We start from the raw sequence: 18,902 nt of genomic DNA on the forward strand, positions 1-18,902 counted from the left end.
AATATAGGCCCCTACAGTCCAACTTTGTCCATCTGGCTGTAAAACTGCAACCAATACATACGAATATAGGTGATATTTTTGAATTGTGCCTTTATAGTTCTAACGTGTTTGTTTTCAGGGAGAGCTCTTCTCTGTTGGTTGCAGCTGAAACCATTTTTGGCTCTTCTGAGTCTTTTTAACAACAGGGATCCCTTTAGCTGCTATAATAAGAGTGGCATCGCCATCTGGCGTCACAGTCCCTGAGTGGTTGAATCCAGACGCAAGCTGCAGTATCGTCGGCAATAGAAGTGTATTTATTTTTCATAAAATAATGTGTAATTATCGTGGCTAACTCTGGATTTGACGGACCCTTAGAGAAGAGACACGTCATGAAAAGTTGTTTGATTACAGGACCTGCATGCAATTATCGCCATCTGCTGTTTATCTCTGGGAAAACCTCGCTGACTGTTAGAGAACAAATCTCTGCATCTTCCAGTTTTAATCAGATTGCTTAACTTCATTCATTTGATGGTAGTGTTTAACATATTTTTTATGGCGCCATTCAAAAGTAATGATAACGGCAGCTATTAAATAATGATTGAATCATTCAGTTAGTATTAAATAACCAATTGGTCTGCAGTCTAAAGTAAAAGTAAACAATAAAACCAACTTGTATACTTGATTTTATTCTTACCCCTGTTGTTCTGGTCCTTACACATTCTCACAGGCACAATGCTCCCTTTCAAAGTGTCACTTCCTTTGGCACATGAAGACTTGCCAACTTCACAACTTGTTTTGTTGTTTTCACCCACTGAGACAACATTTCAACCAAATGTTGTTGCAGAAATCTTGTCAAAGAAATATCAGGTGTTACTTTTCATAATCGTTAATAACCAACTGGTCAACTTTGAATTTTGGCGGATATGAAAATGACACTTATGACAGTGGCGCACATTCACGTTATTAGTGTCCCCCATACTTCTGGGCTCTTTTGAATTTAACTTGTTTTGGCTCTGCCCTTTTTGCCACGTGGAAGTCTCATTACCATGAAACGGACGTTTGAATCACATAAGAGAAAAACAAGTCATCATCTAATTAAGATTATTTCTTGTGAAATTAAAATATAACTGCAGTGTCCTGATACAACAGCTTTGATAAACTGTCCCTATACACATTATTTGTCTGTTAAAATGCAAATCAGTTTATTAAAAACAACAAACTGTATTACAACTGAATTACTTGTCCTGATGATAACTTCATTTATTATGTTTGAATCACATTACAGCAGATACAGAGATTTTCACAACATCATTTACAAGCCATGAAATATAACCAAGAGAAAGAAAAAAAGACTCTTAGTCTACTTTACCAACATTTAATCACGGATAAGAATGCAGTGATCGTCATACACTTTTGGTAGCCTATAGCATCGATAAAGTACAAAATACATTTTTTTTTTTACTGACAGGGATTAATATGTCAGCATATGCTACACAATAACATTTAATGTACAATATTATCGATTTAGTTTACTAGGCTAGTTTTTTTTTTTAAAACACTTAATCGGATCTATTCTGTGTACATTCAATCACTATCACCAAATGCTCAATATTATATACATTATTTTCACAATTACAGTGTTTTCTGGAAACAAGGCGCCCAAGCCATGTAATAATTTACACTTTGGCCATAAAACGTGGAGGTGTCAGTCCTTTCATATTTTGATTAACAGATAGATAGATAGATAGATAGATAGATAGATAGATAGATAGATAGATAGATAGATAGATAGATAGATAGATAGATAGATAGATAGATAGATAGATAGATAGATAGATAGATAGATAGATAGATAGATAGACAGATTGATTGATTCACTGTTCTGTTGTTTTAACTGTGAGGATAGAAACTGTAATAACCAATGTCCTTTATGCCGTTTTTCTCACACTCTCTCGGTGCCAGCAGCTCAGACTTTAACGGGGACACTGTCTCTGAAACCGGCGTGGCAGAAGGTGAGATTCTTCTCCGCTTGGCCTGTTCAAAGATACCAGAATCGCTCGAATCAATTGACTTAATGGAGGACGGCGTCTCTATCCAGCTCGACTCGGATGTCATGTCTTTGGGTTTGGTCTCGTCCGAGCCGCCGATCGGCGACCTCTCTGTCGTGATGGAGTCTCCTTCCTCGGCCAGGTAGTTGGTACCTGCTCGGCCACCGAGCGAGTTAGCGGGCCAGCAGGAAAAGACCGAGCTGGGTTTGCTGTTGACGCCACAGTACTGCGGCGGCGTGCGTCCTCCCCAGCCGGACGGGTCTGCGTAATAGCCAAGAGGCCGGTTGGAGCAGCCTGCAGTCGGCAGGGGAAGAGCCTTCACTCCGGCCGCTGCGTAGGACAGCAAGGTGGCCGCGTTACCGGCGAAATCAGCGGCGTCGTATGCCGAGGCAGCAAAGTCCAGTCGGTTGTTGGCAGGGGTGACAAACCATCGCTGCGGGGGGGTGGCAACAGTGGGATCGTCGGTTTGCTGCGGGGACAGCAAGCTGTTGCCGAGTGGGACGCTGCGCTCCGTGCCAGGACCAGTCCCCACGCCAGGGTGAAAGCGAGATTTGGCATAAGTGCTGACAAATTGGTCCTGCAGGAAAGAGCTAGGCATGGCATATCTCGCACCCGGCACGATCTGTGAACGCGGAGAGTCACCCGGTGATGGAGTTAGGCGGTCAATGTCGCAGCCTGTGTAGACACTGAAAAGATGGAGGGAAAAACAGAGAAACAATTCAGTGATTCAAGATGTGCGCTATAGCTGGTTCTCTATAAATCAAAGGCATGTGTAATACATATTGCATGATTTCAAAATATGTATCAAACCTAATCTTTACGCAAGTGGGGTGTTTTCCAAATGGCACGCTGCGTTATGTCGATGCAACATTGCATTGTCAAAAATATATCGCTTTGTTCAGGTATTTTAAAGGTCAGTATTCGTGTTATTTTTTTTTTTTAGCAAAACAAGCCTTAACATGAACGAGAAGTGGTGTCATCAATGACGAATCAAACAATTTAAAGGAATATTTTCTCAAGACTTTAAATTCAAATATTTCTGTTAAAATCTAAACTGCATCGCTTCAGCTGTTGTCAGTGAAAACATGTCTTCCTTTTTTTATTTCGTTTCTTTCGTATTTTTTTTTCTTTAATTTTTCTTTCAAATTTGGATACCAATTAAAAGCCATAATCAACAGGATTATAAAATGTTATCCAATATGTTATTGTGTATGATAATCCTAAACCGTATTTCAGCAACATGTCATAAAACAAAGAGGCCACACACTTAAAATTACAATCGAATTAAAGTAAAAAAAATCTTCAGGATAAAAGAAAAACTTACGTGTCGTAGTTGTCCCGAAATCCTTTAGCAAACGGATTGTGATCGATTTTCAGTTGCGTAATCTGTGAAAAAGTAATATATCGATTAGAAAAAAAAATGCATTTTCTTAATTATATTAAAATCCATGTCGTTCTAATTTGTTCCAAAAAAAGTGAAATAACTATCACTTGAAAATCTGAAGAATTAATTTGCCTTTTTCAATGATATGTAATCTGTAAAAAATGAAGAAATGCTTTTCGGGAGTCATTTGCAGTGTGGTGTGAATTACAAAGTGGTCGTACGTCGGTATTCTGGTAAGCTGTGACGGCGATGAATTGCGTTTCTGTGAAGGTGAAAGTCTGGACTCGTCCTGCTTGGCTGGTGTCCTCTGTCCCGTCCTCGTTTACTTCCACCACATGGAGTCTGGGCTGGTACTTGTGGAGAGACTGGAGAACCACCATCTGGAGATGCAAGACGCACATCAGAAACTCAGCTTCAAACTTTGGAAAGATGGTGAACGTAAAACAGTTTTAACTCGATTATATATTTCAATGAATATTGTAACAGCATTGCGCTGTAGTTGATACCAGTGTATAAGGCAGTAAGCCACTCTTGAGGAAATAATAATGCTGTGCGGAAAACAAAGAAAGGTGACTTGGAAAAATCATTGCATTTGTCCATCTGCTGTAACAAAAATGACACAAAATGCATTTATAATTGCAGCATTGGGTATATGATGCATTACCTGTCCTGTGTTGTTGGAGGCTCCTTTGTTGTTTGTAAGCTTTAGCTTTCCAAATGATATTTCTTGACGCATCCAGTGCGCTCCGGTATTTGGTGAGTCTGGGTGCATATAAACCCTATTTCCTAAAAAGAGAATACGATGAAATACAAAGAATTAAAACACAAAATGTGCTTCGATGTGAAACATGAATTCGTTTGCCCGGATTTTAAACTGTAAATGTGAAACGGTTACATTTTTACTGTGGTAAAAAAATATATACAAGCAAAAACAAAAAGTTATACTACGAAATTAATCATGTTCATTTAATTAAATCAAATTAGTTGTAGTACCTGTTACATTTGTGTCTGCTTTTCCACATGGCACCCACTTGCCTCCTTGAAATCGCCAGTGATTTGGATCGGCAAGTATTACATCCACAAATATATTGTAGTGAGCGGTTGGGTCAAGGCCAGAAATGTTGAAGCTTAAAAATGGAAACATTCGTCTGTGGAAAATAAAGAAAGACACGTTTATAAAAAAAAAAGAAAATAAAAAAATAAAAATGCACATAAATCAGGCGATATTTCCACCTTGTTTTGCCTTGATTCCGTTTGACTTGGTATGATAGCGATGATAGTAATTCGATGTTAATACACATCACTTTCAAACTAACAGCAGAAATGCTGCAGGTGTATAAGAGGCCAGCCTGTATCGGTGCACTTACCGTCCTTGCTTCGTGATGATCATCTCCGTTTGGTGCCTGTGGAACTTCAGCCACAGGGCCCTGTTGCACAGATACACCTGCGCTTTCCCCGGAACCAGTCCCGCTTGCGCCGTGGAGAACTGGTAAAAAGCCCCTCCTTGGTAAGTGTGTCCATACTGCTGCGCGTACGGGTAGCCCGTTGTCGGGTAGCCTTGAGGAGACGTGTTGGTCAGAAGGCTGTTGTAAGCTCCGTTAGTTATGACCGGGTGATGGGCCATATAACGGCTGGGACTTCCAATAGAAAAAGCCGGGTGCGCTGGTCCATGCTGGGTCGGGTAAGGGAACATGGCACTGGGAGCTGCTGAGACTGACTGTGGCTGGGAAGATGGAGAAAAGATGCACCTTTCTCCTGCAGATCCATCGAAATTATGACGGATGTCAGAGACTCCGTGAAGACCAGGAGAGAGTTTGCCCCTCTGGACGTCCCCCGATGCGTCCTTGGAGTCAGGGAAATTGTCTGCCTCTGACTGATTCGTCATCTCCCTAGAGTTTTTTTTCAGAGGTGAACTTCTCTCCAGGTTGTCACTTGCAGATATAATAGGATGGTCCTGCAACGAGAGCTCTGATCCACCGGAGCTGGAAAAGCCACTGCCCACATTCATAAATTTCTTGGAGAGATCACTCGCCGGCGAGATGCAATTCTCGACCTGCATAGCTCAATGAGAAGCAACTATTTGCTCAACCTATATCGCCAGCTTTTGCACGCGTCGTTCCTAATCTCACACTAAAACGCCTTGCTATGACTTGTGGCGAAGGCAGCAAATTAGCCAATTGACACCATCCTGCAATCAGGAAGGATTTTCTTGCATCACTCTCCCCGCTTTGCTAATGAAACGAGCGCTGCCATTGGTTAACTCAAGGCTATAATTTAATTAGACAGCTCTTAATTAGCACGAACTGAAGAGCGCTGTGAACAAATTGATTGTTTTTTTTAGTGTGACATGGGCCTATATTTGATTATATATATATATATATATATATATATATATATATATATATATATATATATATATATATATATATATATATATATATATATATATATATATATATATATGGGTATAAGTATAAGGGTTCTAAAGATTGTCAGCTGCGTTATTTACCTATTTATCCGCGTTATTTACCTATTTATGCGCTATGAGTGCCAAAGTATGTCTGCCTAAGAAACCAAGATGTATTATTAACACACCAAAAATGACAGTCCATGACAGGCAGTGCATCTGATGCCTTAAAATGTTTGTGGTATAGCGTGAAATCATGGCGTCCCACTGAAGATGTGTTTATGAGTCCCAGTGCTGATGAATATTTGATGCCTTAAAGTTATGAACCAGTGGACTGATAACAGGGCTGCTGTGGAAAATACATCTTTACCGAAAGTAAAAGAAAATATGTTAGAATAATTTTGATATTGCTCCATGAAATATTTTGAGACAAGTTGTACAGGTTTATTAACTCATATTAAGTTTGATTGGTTGAACCATTATGAACAGAAATCTGTGTTTCTCACAAAGGACATTCAAATTAACATCATATTTAATGTCAGCACTGGATGCAGATCTCTGAGATAACTGCCCATGTCTTTGGTTGAAGTATGTTTAACAGATAAAATCCAATAGAACATAGTATGTGAATCCACAAAAATAAATATGTTTCCCCATTTGAGCCAAACTACCTGAAGTCTTCACTGCATTGAAATGCAACTTTGTCAGGATGATAAAGGTTTTCATAAGATAAGATGAAATATTTGAATTGATTGTCGCCACCTTCCTAATGAACTTAAATCGCTTTTCAAGTGGAGTGCTTGAACGCACTATTTATTCTATAAAGATATACTTTTTTTAAATTGCACTTGATTCAATCATTTATGATTCACTGGATATGAACAATAATGACATGTATCCCTTATGAACTCTGTCAGGGAATGAATAAACACTGGTCTTTTTTATAGACATCTAGTCAATTGCATAATTTGTGTGTGTGTAAATAAGGGGTAGACAAAAAAAAATAGAAACTTCTGTTAATATAAAGCAGTAAACTTGACCATTTGCAATCATGAAATAACTTTTGGTTTATCTCTACTGCAGTGTCTTTAACCCACCAGAGAAGAGATGAGACCAATCAAAGCCTGTTTCACTGGTGCATCCACAAGGTTGTATATCTCTGAGGAACTGCCATGAATCTCTGAAGCTAACAAGAGGGGTCATTACAGTATAGAGCTATACGGTCCAGTTCTCTATTCCTGTGAAACATGCAAGCACAGGCTTGTTTGTGCCCACGCAAAAGAGGCCACTCTCTGCTCTCCTCATTACAGGATTATGGTTCACTTCCATCACTGATCTTTAATAAGCAAAATGGGCTTGCTTATTTTCCCCTGAACAAACCAATTGTTGAATCACCCGTGCAGAGCAACTCAGTTTGTTTCCCCAGGTGCTCTGGTGCCTGTTTATCAGACTAAATCCTTTCTTTCGATTGGCTCAGCCGGCTAGTGGACATAACCAGAGAGGAGGGGGGCTGATTTGTTTTGCCCGGCCAGCCTCGTCCCTCTGGGAGATAGCATGCTGCAGATTAGGATCTCTTCCTCTGCCGTGCTCAAACCCACCATTGACCAGATGGGGTAAATGCAATGGGTCCTTATGAAACATATTTATGCTCTTTCTACTTCATATTTGTCATTCTTCTAACTAATAATACATTTGCAATTTGTCAATGCAGGAATAGTATATACAAAATGAAGTCAATTGCAACAAACCAAGATCTACTTTTGAATAATCATTCAATAATCTGTGAAAATACCAAAATATATAATTATTTTAAAAAAATACCTTTTTCTATTACACCAGTTTGGGTTAACAATGTTCAGTTGAGCGTAAAACAACATGCTTTTTTTTTCAAGCTACTGTATCACCATTTTTTATTATTGTGGCAAAGGAATCTGTTTGCCACCTGGGTCTAATCTAATCAATGTGAATGACAAGGAGAGAAAAAGCCTGAAAGTGAGCACTGGCTTAGGGACTTTACCTAATGCCCAGCACTGTCACTTCAATGATATGATCACAGCACACAAAATGACAACAAAATTATAGCCAGCAAGGATATGGGGACATAGTGTGCTACTCCAGTCAGGTGAAATTGCTTTTTCCGACTATGAAATGGCGTGTCTCTTGTCGGATGGGTAAACATTTCCTTGTCAGGCCAGTAATAAGGGATGAGGCACACTGGGCTGAACTAAGAGGAGAGAGCCAAGGTTATTTGGGATTCATGACAGGTAGTGGCTTATATTACAGCGGCACTAAAAATTTCATGGGAATGCATTTAAGATGGCCTTTAAGTTATTTATATGTTGTTTGCCAGACGTCACATTGCAATTTCCATCAATAAATCAAAGTGAAGTATTTCTTCCTTTCTTCAAGGGTCTTTGATTTAAAAAATAATAATAATAAAAATAAAAAAAACAAGACAAACCTGTATTTACCTTAAGTCTTTAATTACATGACTAATCTGATGTAGTTTGGTGGTGCTTTGCACTTTGTTGACAAAACTATTCCCCCCTGTGGTTTCTTGCCATCAGTGATCTGCTCTGTCAGAGGGAATCAGGGTGCTCAGTGACAGGAAAGACAGCTGGAGGCCTGTTAAGGGGCGGAGTGGACAGTTGTGGCTTTTAAACCCTTATTAGCCGCGCTCCCTGGACACACCAAGACACGCGTCTCGGCAGAAGTGCACTCCTACACCTGCTCATTATTGATGTCCAGACCCAACCGCGATTCTTTACCACAAACCTCACAGCAAATTACCCTCAGGACAGGTGATTGTGATGTTCAGTGGAAATACAAGTGACACGGCGTGTGTGCCAATACCATACCTGAGCCGGCACTCTAGAGATTATTCACCCAAAACAAATATTTATACATGTGCTTTTTTTTTTATCTGGAGCAGAGAACAATGTAAGAAAACAGAGATTATAACTGTATATGTATTGTTATAATAATAATATATATTACTCTCTCTATTTCTGCACTATTTACTCTCCAAATGACTTTCTTATTAGGTGAACAAAGTCACACTGTTGGTTTGTGAGAAATATAAATGAGGGAATGAAAAAAAAAAAGGTCTGTTTATTCACAGTTATCATTTTACGATTTCACCACATACCCCTCACATTAAATTAATTGCATTGTTTTTGGATTATTATCTAATATTTGTTGAAAGGTCATGAACATAGTCCTGTGTTAAACATCATCAATATGCCATTTCATGTTCTCATGCCATATGAAAGGCAGAGGGTAAAGCAGATGTCATTTTTAGTAATTTTCTGTCTTTTTATTCCTGTCAGTTGTGGCAATTAACGCATGGATAGTATGCTTATGGGATAATGCATGAGCTATCCAGACTGCTAAATGGAGCCTCCCCCCTTTTGAAAATAACAGAATATAGTTGATACAGATGATGAAATGTAAAAATGAATGCATAATTATTAATGTGTGAATTTTGTCTCGTACCAATTCTTGAGCAAAGTAGCATGTGTGATATATTGCAATCCTCTGGGTACTACACACCTTCAGAGAGTAATGCCTACAACCGCTCTCTGATATGTCTTATGTGGCTAAACAAATGGGGAGGATATAATGTCAGGAATCGCAAAGTTAGTGGAAAGGCTAATGCCCCGACGAAAACTTCTTTTATCACCTGCGACTGACCCGTTATCAACTGTTTGGTTTGTTGCTAGTCTCTTTAAATTTTAAAGAGCCTGTGTGACCCAAGAAGTGCAGTTGGGGTTTGTGACCATTTTGTTATTTCTGCTGCCATGCACTGTCAGACGTCTGCAAGTGAAGAACATGGCCCCTGTCCCCGGTAAGCCCAAGGCATGAAAAATTCAGACTAACTCTACTTTTTAAGCCATTTCTGATGAAAAGCACACAGAAATGAAACTGACTTATGCCAAATGAATATCATTGAATCGCTGTGATTGTAAGGCTGATGTTTGTAACTTTGAAATTATTTATAAAACATCAGTTCCATTTTAAGAGTAGCCATGCCATGAAGTGTGCACTTACTCCTTTGAGGATCCTCTGAGGTATCCCTGAGCACTATCAGCCTAAAGCGGAACAATAGAAAACAGAAGATTTTAATCCAGTAACTGCAGCTTTGCTCTTTTTCATGCGAGCCCGCGATGCTTCGACAAAATGAAAATAAATAATAATCCAGTCAAAGATGTGTCTGCCAGCATACTGTTTAATCAATACCTAGGTTATCACCAGGTTGACATGAATGTGTGATCTAAAAACACCGACTCAAAAACCTGTTATCGTATTAATCAACATAAAAAATGTGGTATCTAAATATCTTTAATTATATTTGCGATTAACTGGTGATTAACCTTCAACAAAAACACGTTTTCAAAAAAACAAATGCTGCACATATTCCTCAAAAGAACACAAATTCTCAATTTGAAGAGAAAATATTTTGGGGGGAGAGTAGGAGCAAGCAGGCGACTGTCGTGTTACAAGAATAATCTTCATTAAAATCACAGGCAACAACACCAGGCCAACACACAGCTCATTGGGAATGCAGTGTGAAAAGAGAGGCCCACAGATTATCACTCTACGTAACTCATGTTTAATTTATCCAGGAGCAATATTGTCAAGAGCCCTACCATTCCAAAGAACTAGAGGCGCATAAAAGCTGCTATAAGACTTAGGGAAGTCCAAAAATAACGCAGACTACGAGTAAAATGTCGGTAAAAGGAGAGAACACACTTGAGAGTGAACGCATTAGAGAGATCTTAGATATGTTTAGCACAGCTTCACAGCACTGTAATATAGCTGCTTTAGGATTGTTAATATTTCAAAAGATGACTTATAAATGGACCTGACGATAAAGTGTTCACACAACAACCAGACATGATACACAGCACTTAACCTTTGCTCTGATTTGGAACTATTCCAACTGAAAACCTGTACCTTTTCAAGAGACTGTGAGTCATATAATCTTTAAATTCAAGCAATGCGAGCAAATACAACATAGCCCTACACTCGACTATAAGAAGTAACCTTAAACCAATTTCTATGGTGTGTTTTTTCCCTCCTCTTCCTCGTCCTCCTCTTCCTCTTCCTCCTCCTCCCCATGGCTGAGTGAAATGGAATTGCCTCTCACATTCAAAGACAGCTCTAGGAAGGTGATAATAGAGCTACTCCCTGCTGTCTGCAGGCAGGAAATAGGAAAGTGGCATATGGGGCCAGGAACCAAATAGAGAGGAAATGTGACCAGGCAAGGGAAAGAACTAAAGGAAAGGTTAATGATCAGTTCTGAATTCTGCAGGGAGAAGAACCATGTTCCAAGTTGAGAGGAAAAATAAATGTGACGTGATTCATGTCTCCACCGCTCACATCTCGCTGTCACAAACAAACAACGGGAAAACCTGTTTATCTTTTCATGACAAACTTTACCATTGGTAATACATGTTGTGATCCATTTTGCTTTTTTTCAGTTATATGAATGTTGAATCTCTACTGCTGCACAAGTGCCACACGACATCACATGTTTCAGGAATGGTATACAGGAAAGAATACATCACACAGTGCCACCATTTCACACTGATTAAAAAGATGAGAAATACAGACAGTACTGTGAAATCAAGAAATAATCCATCTCCGCAGTCGCGCTAGTATGCTCGAACAAGTGTAAACTACTTGCTGGTGTCCCACTGTTGCGCTTACAGCAGCCTGATCGTTCTCCAGCCACCAGGCAGCTTCTCCAAGAGCCTTAAAAAAAAGTGATTGACTTTTTAAATGACCAAACGAAGCCACTACACTGGGACTAAATGAGACATTGGACACTAGGTTGTGTATGAGAAAAGAAGAAGGAGAATAAAGGAAAAGATATGTCGTAGAACGACTAAAAATTTCCAGCGGGTGTGAGTGAAAACATGAAAATTAGTGCTGTGAGTGCACTGCAGTGGGTGTGTTATCATTAGGCGCTATGTGGGCTGCATTAACTGATAGAGAAATGGCTTTCAAATGTTCACCCTGTTACCACACCTTGGTTCAAAGACTTCGTGCCCTTTCACCACAAAGACTGGATTCAAAGCCTTTAACCATCCATTACATCTGCAGTAAAGACATTAAAAGCAATTTGCACTCGGTTTGAGGTGAGCTTCTGAATACATTCAATGTCATTTAAAAAATTTTAAAGGTGTGGCTGACATCAAGGAAATATGATGATGAAAACTAACTGAAGCTGAGGATCAACTTTAATGCATGATGTGGAAAATACCTGTCTAAAAATACACAATAATATGAACATTATCAACAGATAAAATCCAGATCAACAGCTATGCAACAGAGAAATACATCTTGACATGTGGAAAACACAGTCTGAACACTGGATTTAAATGCGTTGCTGGTACAGACTGTTGTGGTAACAGCTGGACATTAGAGACAAAGCAACATCACACAGGCCGGCTTTTTCCAGATCTGACAGCTAGATCATTTGAAGCTGACAAGATAACACTTAAATGCAAAGGTGACATGACAGTGTCTTCGGAGCCAGATGGATCAATACTCCGCTTGGCTCATCAGGATCTGAGCAGTGGTTCTGCAGCCATGTTTTTTTTTTTTACGCTGCTGTTCTGAGAATAGGCTAACACTGTCTGGCACAATGTCTGGTACGTTATCAATGAGCAGATTTCCTTTCTTCTGTTGCAACTGAAATATTGATACATTCAATTTAACAAAACAGCCCTGCAATCCAGAGAAGACTCGGTACCTTTTGATATGTTTTACAGAAATATCTTTCGCTTGCACACGGCTCTCAACATGGCGACAGTCGAGCCGGCGGCTCGCAGCTAATGTTGCGAACAGCGTTAACAGGGCAGACGGTAGTAACGTGCAAATAACAGGAACACTGCTGACAGACCTGGGATTGTTTACCCTGAGGTGGAACCTATGCTTCCATCATAAGACTGTCGGTCAGGATTGCATCATCAGGTGTAACCACCAATATGAACCAATGCAGTATGACACCAATAAAGTAGCCAGTGGGGTCCGTACACATGCACTAACATGCACTAAAAGACAAGCACAGCCATGACTATGTGAACAAAGCACAGGGAAGCTCAGATAACAACGCTCACAGGAAGAGAAAGTGTACTCAGGCTGTATGTACGAAGAGAAAGGGCCAAAGAAATTTAAAGCGCACCAGTTGCACATTGTGGGGCACCAACACACAGGAAGTAAAAGCACTGTAACAGGTTTCTCCACTGGAATTCATTTAAATAACATTTTTCAATTGATCTTTAAATTAAAAATAGTTATTTGCTGCTATCTTACTACTCTGAATATCATAGAGAAACATTAAGTGGCAGTTTGAGGTCTAGAAGTGTTCAGCATGGTGTAATGGGAGTAGCACCTGGCACAGCCATACACATATACCCATTCAAGACATTCAGGTGACTGGAAAGCTTGGCGCAAGAAGGTTTGATCAAATACTAAACTAACTGGTAGCAATAATTATGAGATTATGAGTCGTCGCAGTCAAAAGGCGCTCAAAGAAGCCCACTTTTCCAAAACGTCCCCCTTGTGAGACGGCCAAGAAGTCCCGTAGATCAGTTAGAAAAACTCGGCAAGTTGCCTTGGTGACCATCCAGGCTGCACCGACTGGCACTATCTCTATTCCCCCCCCCCTCTAGCATCTACATCTATACACTTAAATAAAAAATCAAATTGTATCTTTCAAATATTCAACAGTCCCTTTTCCCTAGGAGAGGTAAGGAGTATTGTTGAATAATGCAGCCAGACAGGGATCTCCCAGAGCTGGTCTCTACAGGCATCACTGAGTAGGTCTGATCCCACTTGAGTAGCATCTATCATGGTGACATCACCATTCACACAAGGAGATATGATAAGACAGTAGTACACTACTCTACTACTTGAGCCAACTCTAAAACAGGCAGTGGTGTTACTCATTTAAACCAATCTACTGGCCATCTGTTGATGCTAAAATCATAGTCTGACTGCCATTTCTAAATCAAACACCATCAGTATGCCTTTATTGCCTTCTTCAGAGCACCACCATGTTTTCGTGAAAAAAATAAGGTAGCCTGTGAGACACTCACATATTTTCTTGTACCTTGTGTGATTCTGGTGGGTGTGTAAATGTAAAAAAAAAAATGAAAATGAAAAAGGGACGAGCAGCTAAGGAAGAAGAAAACAACATCTTCATGCAGCAGCAGCAGCAGCAGCAGGTCTCTGCCTCGCAGATTAGGGCACTGGGAGCACTTTGCAGGTTGTTGTCACAGGTATGACAAGGGAGAATTGAGCTTGCTGTCCCCAGGTTACTAAAGGTGTGAACAAAATATGCATCCAATTTGTTTTGTGCAGAATTAGAAGGGATAAAAAAAACATCGCTGGAGCAGGAACATGCTTTGGTTTATCTTCCTGTCTTCCACTTGCTTTCCTGTTGACTATGCATATGCATCTCTTGTTTTAGTGCTTTAAATATCTTTGACTGATTATAATAAATGTGCTTGGAAGTATACGTGAACACACGTATGTTCTGGTTCAAATGGTTATTTTAGCTGGGTCGCGAGTGACATCAAATCAACAGCTAAACACCAGACACAGCATAAAAAAGAAAGCCATCCAATGCACAAAGCTCAATCGAATCACAAGGACAAAGAGAAAGTGTGAGCGTTGGCACAGGAATGACTGATCTTGGGGGAATTGGCAAGACCATCAGCAAGCAAGTGTATTACATATGGCGTGCCATTTTCACAGCTACCACAAAGAGAACACAAAAAGTGTTATATCTCACTATCTAAGACTAATAAACAACAACCCAGAGATGCTGAATCTGTTTAATAATGTAACAAAGACTTGCGGTAAATGGAGCTTGTGGACGACTTTCCAGCTCAAATTTGAGTTTAGAATGCAGCGAGATGATAAGCCGTGTACGGAGTTGAGCAAAGACGGTAAATGAAGCTGTCCTCCCACTAATTCTATGAGGTGTCAGTCAGGAAACTGGTCTGCCAGGATGACTTTCAGCTCTAATCAAGCCAGATGGTTTCTTAACACTGAATAAATGAATTGATTTGTATGTCGCATCTCTTACAAGGGCTCACATTTGTCTACTCATGACACAAAGGTGGTCAGCATGAGGACACGAGCGCTATGATCTGATAACCTTGAGGAGAGATATTGAGTTCTATTCATGTCAGTAGTCCTACTGACATGAATAGAACTCACGTCTTTGCAGTGTTTGTATCTGTTATGTTGACAAAGTGTTAGGACAAGGCCTCTGTCGTCACAACTATACACAGCTCACACCTCAAGTGTTAACTTCTTCTGTGAAATTCCCTACACTTTATTACTATCATTAGATGGATCACTGCACTTTCCCTATGGTGTGAACTGCTATCAATTATGCAACCATATTTCACTTATTGTATATTCTTAAAGTACCTGCTAATGAATTGTGAAACTACTGTGTTATGGTGTGATTGTACTGGGCAATATCCAGCTACTGTACACTGAAACACTTTTTTCAATTAGATCTGGGTGCTGGTTTTTCAGTCATTAAGTACATTTGGTGTAAGAAGGTCCACCTTACACTTAGCCAAAGGTGTTTCTGCAGTTGCTGTTAGCCAGCAGCATCTCAGCCCCAATGCAAAGCTGCATGTAAGAGGACTCCGAGGACAACACACGAGTACCCACTGTGATTTTCACTGGGGATTTTGATATTCACACCTGTACTAGGTGTTGTTTGTGAGTCTGATAAGCATGTGTGAAACCAGAGGGGGGACTAGAATGAGGAAGCTCATTTGAGGGGGATAGATCGTTGTAGATATATCTATTGAGGACAGCACTGTTGTTTTATTTTCATGTCTAACAATAAGAAGGGACAAAGCCAATTAAACACGGTGTATCTTAGATACCAGCCATGTGTCTAATTGAAGCTGCACATGGCCATATGGACATGTGCGAAAAATAGAATGTCCAATAACTACATAAGGATTCAAGCAGCACGTGGAAAATAAAATATTATCAGCAACCTCATTGCCAGTCAGTGACGGCACAGCTCGTGAAGGGAGGATTTATTGTAAAGCTATTGCAAGAATAAATGCAAAATTTGACTTTGAGTGAAATTTCACCAAGCAGTGTATCACGCAAAATATATTTTCAGCGTATAAAGAAATCACAGACCTTATCATTACAAGATCAGAGGCTGAAAGACAAAGTGCATGAGACTTGCTCCTCCTCTCTCCACATTGGTGATGTTCAGAGGCAGCCTGTTATTGGAGGTGTTAATTGGCAAATTCAGTACAAGTCAAGAGCATGTTCCCTGTCGTCCTCGCCCAGCAAGGCTAGGTCATTAAACCAAGATTGGATTCTTTCATGCTGCCTTAAACCCTGAATTGCAAGTTTCCATTCCGCAAACATCGTCAGGCTCCATCCCACCCCCATGTGTCATGTGGAAAAAACAACATACACTGATTTACCAGCGACAATAAGATAACAGGAGGATGACGTCTTGAGAGCTCGCCTTGTAGTCGTACAGTTATTTCAAGTTGGCAACCAAGTGTCATCAAAAAGTTCAGAAGTTTACAAATGTCTCGCACCCCCCATCCTCCACAAATAAACACTGCAAATACATCTTTACTGTGGCAGCTGAAACACTTGATTTTCAGGACAATGTCATCATCAGACTGCACCGATCAGTGCTTTTGTGTTTTGCGTATTGAAGAGCTTCCCGTCCGCCTGAAATGTGAGCCTCCTTTGGGGTTCTGGGTGCGATCTCACCACTGCCTTTGTCATCACTTGCTGTGACTGCCAAATCTCTGCTCCAGAAATCAGGGCTCTCAGACCAGCACTGAAACAATCACAGTGGAGAGGGGAGGCGGTTTTGAGACTTTGCACAGGCAGCGATGGCTTCAACACATTTAATGGAACACAAAGTCGGCTCCACCACTGCTGCACAGAGAGCACGAGGAGCCCAACGCATGGCAAGACAACTGTGAGGTGATACTCTCAGCTCGCAACACCATGAGAGTTGGCAGTTTCTCATGCCAACGGTGACCAGTGCACAGGCAGTTGAATATGCTTCTCTCCAAAGTTGTTAATTATTGTAATGACATTGATGTGAAGATGGCATTGTAGTCAGGTGACATTAACCCACTTGCTATCTCTCTGTTTTGTTTTCATGATTTGATTAAACTCTTTAACAATGTCATCCCCCCCCCCACCCCTCCCCACTCGTGTTTCATCTTTTGGCAATGGTACATCTGAAAACCATTGTTTAAATATTAAGATAACAATGACTTTGTGTACCTCATCAGTCTATTGTCTACTGCTCTTATAATATATATATATATATATATATATATATATATATATATATATATATATATATATATATATATATATATATATATACATATATATATATATATACATATAATTAAATACAGTATAAAATTGTCAATAGGTGTAACGAGCAAAACAGGAATAATCACTGGTGAAAGCTACGAGACAAACGCGCGATTTTAGCCATTTCAGTAGATTTATTGATAAAAATGAAGAACATTTTAAATAAACATTTTTTTATGTTTGCCTCAAATATAGGCCTGCTTTATGTACAACCATTATAGAAACAAAAATGTATCAGATGCATCCGAAATTAATAGAATTTGTTGTCCAGCATGTCAAAAGTCAAAAGGCCTGTCACGGGTAGTGATAACAGGTTCCAAAGTTTGATTTATAAGGCTTTTGCGCAAGTGGATTATGAATTGCGCTTTTAAAATAATAGGGTGTTCTGTTCATCAAGACTGAATATTGCAAACTTGTGTCACCATTTCACAGAATCAGTGTCATTTTTCAATGCTCAGAAGATACTCAGCTGCAGCATCATCCATCTTTAAACAGCCCTTTAACTCATTCTGAACCAAGCTGATTATAACTAACAATGCTGGTAACACCAGTAAAGATGTGCTGCATGTAAGAAAACTACTTTTGTTATATGCATATTTAAATTTCATGAAATAGTCTGATCTGATTTGGATTTGTTTAACCAATACTGTGTTTCAAGTCACATGTCTTTTCTTTTACTTTTAGTACATACTACAGCTGCCCTTGCGAAGAGAGTACAGTTGCATACAGTTACATTTGAGACATTCTACTTGGTCATAAAATTGTACCTTGATCTTTAAGCCTTTTGCTCATATATGCGATGCACATTAAGACTTACTAAATATTTTTCTGGCACACTAAATAGTATGGCAGTGTGGGTTGGAACACACAGTATGTCTTTTTACAGTATATATATATATATATATATATATATATATATATATATATATATATATATATATATATATATATATATATATATATATATATATATTAAGAAATAAAGCCAGAAGAAAGTGGGGTATTTTTTATCTGTTTATATAGACTGTTCATGTTTGTTTTATTGTGCATTCTACTTACCTTTCTCTGTAATTGGTCATTATTTTAGTTTGAAATGTATTTCTGAAGTCTCATAAATTACTACTACTCTTATTTTATTGATTTAAACTTGACCACTACTCCACTTAGAAATACTCCAGTACCTCGTCTTTAGTACAAGGTGGTAACGCAGGCCACAGAGATCAGTGCCTGCATAAAATAACTTACAAGCTCAAATAATTGCCAACAGCGATACTGTGCTGTTTCGTGCTTCTCTTCACTGCTTTAAATGGACTGTGGTCCCCTGAAGCCTGTGACATCCCAGTCTCCCCAAACTCTCTACAGCCTTGACTGGTGGTGCAGAAGCACTCCTGATTAGCATGCAGTAATGATGGTGAGTTGCGCTCCATTGTTCTAACACCTCCCCTCTCCTCCGCACCAATCTGTCACCATTCATTGGGCTAGAGCTGCCTCAAATGCTTCTCTCCACAAATGAGATGGATAATTAGTTGCCCCTCACGAATGCTGCACTCTTCTCACCCCTGATTGCTTTCACCTTCTTGCTCCTGGCAATTTTGACACCTTCTAATCAGCCTGCTACTTCTCCATCTCAATCCATATCCTTCTTCTTTTTTCTTTTTTTTTTATC

At 39.6% G+C, this 18,902-nt stretch overlaps 1 protein-coding gene across 1 annotated transcript; it reads right to left on the bottom strand.

The window, feature by feature from the left end:
• Window positions 1–1,235: 1,235 nt before the first annotated feature.
• On the bottom strand, window positions 1,236–5,502 carry tbr1b (T-box brain transcription factor 1b). The gene is made up of 6 exons (XM_068572179.1): window positions 4,779–5,502; window positions 4,405–4,559; window positions 4,076–4,197; window positions 3,633–3,791; window positions 3,352–3,413; window positions 1,236–2,713 (listed from the first exon to the last, which is right to left on the bottom strand). Exons 1-6 carry the CDS (start codon window positions 5,468–5,470, stop codon window positions 1,870–1,872), a joined length of 2,034 nt encoding a protein of 677 aa, XP_068428280.1. The 5' UTR covers window positions 5,471–5,502; the 3' UTR covers window positions 1,236–1,869.
• Window positions 5,503–18,902: the final 13,400 nt, after the last annotated feature.

This window comes from Clinocottus analis, unplaced genomic scaffold, assembly GCF_023055335.1.
Source record: "Clinocottus analis isolate CAN_PGR_092001 unplaced genomic scaffold, fCliAna1.0.p SCAF_12, whole genome shotgun sequence".
In the NCBI taxonomy this organism is placed as follows: Eukaryota; Metazoa; Chordata; class Actinopteri; order Perciformes; family Cottidae; genus Clinocottus; species Clinocottus analis.